The sequence below is a fragment of the Helianthus annuus genome, chromosome 15 (assembly GCF_002127325.2).
Source record: "Helianthus annuus cultivar XRQ/B chromosome 15, HanXRQr2.0-SUNRISE, whole genome shotgun sequence".
Lineage (NCBI taxonomy): Eukaryota > Viridiplantae > Streptophyta > Magnoliopsida > Asterales > Asteraceae > Helianthus > Helianthus annuus.
Window position 1 is genome coordinate 2,872,949 of NC_035447.2, and position 6,085 is coordinate 2,879,033.

The following is a 6,085-nucleotide window of genomic DNA, read 5'->3' on the forward strand; positions in this document are numbered from 1 at the left end:
CCTTCTCATGCCCCGAACGTCCTAATGTTCGATGCCCCGCCGACCGATTTGTCTTCTCTACTCCTCTCTCATTAGCGCCCATAAAATTTCATGGCGTTTTGTTACTTTAACGAAAGTTTTCGTTCCTTTGCTCCTGAAGCTGTTGGTTTTTTTGGACAAAATGCAGAGGGTTGTGCACAACAAATCCTCAACACCAATTCGTTTATTGATTGTTTACCTGTCATTCTTATATAATTTTTTTTATCGCTAGAAATGAAATGAGATGAAAATGAAAAAAAAAAAACGGTTTAATGTAGGAATATTATTGATAAAGCCTATGGTTAAGTAGTTGAGTAAGGTAAGGACTAGGATACAGCTTGATGGACGCTGATTGGCTTACTCCTCTGTCACTCGTACCTTTAGTGTTTCCTGGAATGAATCTTGCGCCGCCACCCTCGCGCGGCCTCTGGTGTGTACTCCATCAGCCGGTGCAAGGTCTATGGATCGAGGGCTTTCATTCAGGATGCTAAGTGTAGAATCTGACTTTCATCCTTGCTTGGACCTCGTGCGCGACTCAGGTTGTGCCTATGTAGTCCGCGTGGGGTCTATAGATTTATCAGATTGATGTATTAGGAGTATGGTCCTGCGCGCGACCTGATTGGTCTGCACGGCTTGTTGGGAACATACTCCTTCAAAGGTGAACAAGATTTTGTACCCCCATAGCACCGCCTGTAGCGGTGTTCCGCGGCGCTATGGGGCGCCATGGAGGGAGAAGGCGGTATACACCGCCCCACTACGTAGAGTCTAATGGGTATTTAATCATAAACTTTTGGATGATTTTTTTTTATTATGGATGAACTTTTGGAATATTTGTTTATTATGAACTGATGTAGTTTTGGATTATTTTTTGAGTTGTAATTATATTTTATTGATTTATATAGTTAATTAGTCAATACAGCTGAACCGTTCGGTGCACCCAGTTCAACCGGTTGAACCATTTCTGAGTCTAACCCGGTACGATAAAATACCGGTTTTTAAAACATTTACAATAACTAACCTAACCATGATACAATGTCAATTATGATAACTACAATACATGTTATTTTTCATCTTAAGTTATGTATTTAAACCTTCGGGTTTTTTTTCAAGTAGGCAACATGAACAATTGAGTTGACATGCTTTTAAAGTCCACAAGTCATTGTTAATGTATGAAAATCATTGACAACATCAAATGTTGAAATGTACAAACCGTGGTGAATCATTGACAAAATCATCAAGTTTATGTTTGACCATTATTTCCCAGCTAATATGCCATATCTATGTAGTGTTATTAAGAGGTCGTAAACCTCAAAGACTGCAACTAGATATGTAAATGAACTAAACGAACACGAACAAACATTAAGGAATGAGCCTGCTCATAAATTAGTCACGAACACTTATCTCGAACAAGCATTAATTAATGAAAATCACATTTGCCTATGGCATTATAACCTAGTGGTATCTTAGGGGTGGGATAAGGTTTATGACCATTAAGTCATGGTTTCGATTCTCACAAGGGGGTATTCCCAGATTTATTGGGTTTCCTCCTGAATTGATGTATAGGCATTATTACCTAGTGGATGACTGGATGTGGATACGATCGGGTGGTTCCGCTGGTAACACAATGATACTCCAGTAGTACGTCAGTGATCCAAATTTGTCGTTAAAAAAATAGAAAATCACATTTACTTTTTTAACTTTTTTCCCAAACATAATTATATAAGACCATGTGTAGTGGTTAAGAAATATAATGCCCCCACCATGGGGCATTATCCGACACGTGGCAACCCAGTCAGCATGGGGCGTTATTGCAAAATTGGCGTAGTGGGAATAATGCCCCTTTCAGTCCTTAAACAAAAAAAAAAAAAAAAAAAAAGTGATTTTTCATTGGTGGGTCAACGTAAGTCAAAGCTCCAACAATGCAAAATGGCGTTTTAATAATCACGCCTGATTCATTTTTTTTGAAAAATAACGCCCGGTAACACCGGGTGTAGTGGTTACCGGGGCGTTATAGGACGTTTTTTTTTTTGAAAAAATTTTATAAATCACGCCTTACTACACAAGATCTAAGAACATAAAAAGGTTTTGCATGGGAAAAGTGAATCTTGTTTCCAAGCATTTGATTGATGGGGAAGACAGTAAATTTCTGCTGCCAAAACATAATAATTTTGTGCACGTACGACACCAAGTAAATAAAATAATAAAATAACACATATATTAGAGACAATTGCTGACAAAATTGGAAAAATTTTCCCCACAATAAACCACCACTACCACCCATTTTGTACATCACCATTTTATAATGATAATCTAACAGCTTAAACCCTCATATTTCACTTGAATTGGATGATTAAACCCTGTTTGACACAACAAACTCCCAACAACTGCAATATCTCTACAAAACACCCCTTGAAACACATTCTTCTTCTCAATTTTATCACTATTATTGTTCCTCATTGTTACCATTTCAACACATTGTTGTTGAAGCTCATCATGTTTAACCTTCATTCTTTGTTTCTCTAACGCTTCTTCATCCAAAACTATTCTCATCAAACTCGTATACCCCCGTTGAATCAACCGATACAATAACAAACCGGACACTCGCGCGCGCTCCTTAACCAATTCTACATCACCCGCGTCTACAAACTCGCACCGCTCAACAAAATTTAAAAACTTATCGGGTTTGTAACGAATGGTTAGTAACAAATGTGATCGCTCCAATTCGGATCGTGAACAACCTCTTCTCACCCCGAATAACGCATAATAATCAACATCATTAACATCATTTCTAGTTTCTCCCTTTGCAACTCTTTGTTTTAGTTTTTCAATTTTAGTTGAAATTGTTAGGAGTTTGTTAGGAACTTCATTGTAACTAACTTTTTGTTGCTTCCATACCGGACCGGGGAGTTTCCGGTCACGGAGAATTGAGTTGTAAATAAGTTTTAAGTGTTCATAGTCGTGAAGCGAGTCATGAACACAACGGATCGATTCAAATAGCTCGGCTCTCGCGGTTAGGGCTTCGATGCATGACGGATTTAACGCTAATGTACGGTTACAATCCGCTGTAGATTCGGTTATTCTACCGGTGGTACGGTAGGCAATGGCGCGGCGAATGTAGCAGTCGGCGAGGAAGTGTGGAGGCGATCCACGACGGGCGTTGATGATTTTGGAGAAATGTCTGATGGATTCGGCGTGTAAACCGGCTTCCGCGGCTGCGATCGCGGCGGTTTTGCGGCGGAGGAGGAGTTTGATGTGGTTTAGGAGGTTATTGATGTTTTCAGAGTGTGGTGTTGTATGTGGATGGTTGCTGGTGGTGAATGTTTCGCCGGTGAAGGCGAAACTGTCGTCGGACCAGCAGATGCTTTCGCGGCGGAATGCCGCGGAGGCGAGGCGTTTTCCGGTTTGTAGAAGTGCCATTGCGTCTTCTAGTAACCCTAGGTGAAAACATGCTTGACCTAGAATCAAGTACCTGAAATTGTAGAGAATTGATTAGAATTTGCAACAAAATTGGAACAGATTAGATGATTTCAATTACCTAATGCAATGATTATCAGTAGCGCTGTAAACGAACCGAACTTGTTCGTGTTCGTTCGTTAAGCAATGAACATGTTCATGAACAGTTCACGAACACGTATCGAATGAGATTTCTTGTTCATGTTCGTGTTCGTTCATTAAGAAAACAAACACGTTCATGAACACTTATCAAACATAAACGAACACAAACAATTGTGCATGAACATAAATAAACACAAAAGAACGTTATATATTCATTTTAAAATAAATTTGGTTTTTTCATCAGAAACATTACTACGCAGGCTCTGGTCACGTTCGTTTATTTAACTTATCGAACATAATTTTTTTGTCCGTGTTTGTTCATTTATTAAAAGAACGAACACAAACGAATTTCCCGCCATACAGTTCACGAACTGTTCGCTGAATGTTCCGTTCGTTTACAGCCCTAATTATCAATGAATAATTGTTTGATTTTAGCCTAATTTAGCAATTATGAGTAAGCAAATTGCTTGATTTTGACCTAATTGAACGATTATCACTAAACAACTGCTTGATTTTAACTTAATTTTGAAACAATTTGAGTGATAGAAACATGAACAATTGTTTAATTTTATCCTAATTTAGCGATAATCAGTGAACAAATTGCTGGATTCGAACCTAATTGAACGATTAACACCGAACAATTGATTAATTTCGACCTGATTTAGCGATTATCTTTGCACAATTGCTTGATTTCAACCTAATTTTCAAACAATTTGAGCAACAATTGTTTGATTTTCATCTAATTTAGCAATTATCAGTAGGGATGAGTTCGGTACCGTCCGGTACCGAAAGAACCGGTACTGAAAATCCTCAAAAGTGGGTACCGGTACCGGTACCGAATATACCCGGTTCGGTACCGGTACCGGTATTTAAGGGTAAAAACCGGTACCGTACCGGACCGGTACCGAACTGTACCGAAAATGTTAAAAGTCGGTACCGAAAAGGTACCTGGTTCGGTAAATTCGGTACCGGTACCGGGTCCATTTTGCTCATCCCTAATTATCAGTGAACAATTGCTTGATTTTAACCTAATTTTGAAGCACAAACACATACCTCCATTGATGTTCTCTGTTCCGATTTCTAACAAAACCTGCAACAACTTTCTTCTTCAAATCAGACACCGAAAAACACTTAACCGCTCCCTCCAATCCATTAACCGAGTCATTGGAATCGGACAGAAGCTTAACTCGTTCTCTAACCAGCGGTTGCGAGTTATTATCTGAAGACGATGAAGATGCATCATCTGACATCATGTTCATGCTCGGAATATAATCCTGAAGCATATCCGCAACTTCATTGAACCTTCTGAGATGAAGGAGAGCCGTAGCTTTCAGTTTTAAAGCCGGTTCATACGTAGGCGATACAGCGAGTGCAGAATCAAGGAGGTTAATCGCAGAAGCGATGTTGTTATCTTGTTTGGATACGAATAATGATCTAGCTTGTTTTATATACATGTCAGCAATCTGAAAACGTGTATATGATAGGTAAACAGATTGAAACAACGAAAATGAATGAGTTATGAGGGGTTAAATGAATGAATAATGTGTTTGTTTACCTTTTTGTTTGTGAGCCACCACCAGTGTTTCTTTTGGAGGCATCCGTGAGGAGGAGATGATGCCATTGTTGATGATGCTGTGAATAGATGAAGGTGAGAATGAATGAATTATGAGGGGTTATATTGTTTCATTTGCTTGTTGGAGAAGATGGAGATGAGAGAGAGTAGAGAGAGAGATGAGGTGGGGTGTGTGTGTGAGAGAGAGGGGTTTTAAATGTGAAACAAGTGCCAGATTTGACTTTAGACAAAGCTTTCATATCCCTTGTATTTCATTGCTGGCATTTAATTATTTAATTATGCATGCATGTTTTTATTTTTATTCAAATACCATTAACATTTTTAATACTTTTTTAATTAACGAACGAAAGTTATTAAAAAAATTATTAAATTAATTGACAAACGTAATATTATTTAAAAAAAGAATTATGAAAAACAAAAAGTAAATGATAAAAGGGGGAAAATGGAAATATGTTAAATGTAAATATAATAATATGGTATTATAATATTAAAATAATAAAATATTAAAAAAAATTATATATCATTTTAAAAATAAATTTACTATTCAATATCCTACAACAACAATATATATAATATATATAATAGGCGGTGGATGACGAAACTTGTGAAGCCAACACACAAATGTGAAAAAAGTGAGTTAGAGCTCATAGTGCACTAATATAGGAGTCCCATTTAACATGACAGTGAAAATTTGTAAAATGTTAATAGATGCTCTAAGATGATCATTATCCATATTCCTTGAGAATTTGATTTGTCATGAATTTGAGCTCTACATGTAACAGTCAATGGATTTTTTTTTTTTTTTGTTAAAGAACAAAAATAAAAACAAACATGTAGATAAAGACAGATACATGAATGTTAACATTTCTTTGTATATGTTTAGGAATAAATTCATACGTTTTTAGTAGTTTAATTTAGTTCCATTTATTTCATGAAGAA

The 6,085-nt window shown here is 37.2% G+C and overlaps 1 protein-coding gene across 1 annotated transcript; it reads right to left on the reverse strand.

The window, feature by feature from the left end:
• Positions 1-2,207: 2,207 nt before the first annotated feature.
• LOC110910041 lies at positions 2,208-5,347 on the reverse strand. Its single transcript, XM_022154752.2, has 3 exons — positions 5,129-5,347; positions 4,627-5,036; positions 2,208-3,487 (listed from the first exon to the last, which is right to left on the reverse strand). Exons 1-3 carry the CDS (start codon positions 5,192-5,194, stop codon positions 2,329-2,331), a joined length of 1,635 nt encoding a protein of 544 aa, XP_022010444.1. The 5' UTR covers positions 5,195-5,347; the 3' UTR covers positions 2,208-2,328.
• Positions 5,348-6,085: the final 738 nt, after the last annotated feature.

Coding starts and splice junctions, on each gene's coding strand:
- LOC110910041 (XM_022154752.2), bottom strand. CDS start 5,194: ATGGCATCATCTCCTCCTCACGGATGCCTCCAAAAGAAACACTGGTGG. Junction 5,037..5,128: donor GGTGGCTCACAAACAAAAAG/GTAAACAAACAC, acceptor ACACGTTTTCAG/ATTGCTGACATGTATATAAA. Junction 3,488..4,626: donor AACAGAGAACATCAATGGAG/GTATGTGTTTGT, acceptor CTACAATTTCAG/GTACTTGATTCTAGGTCAAG.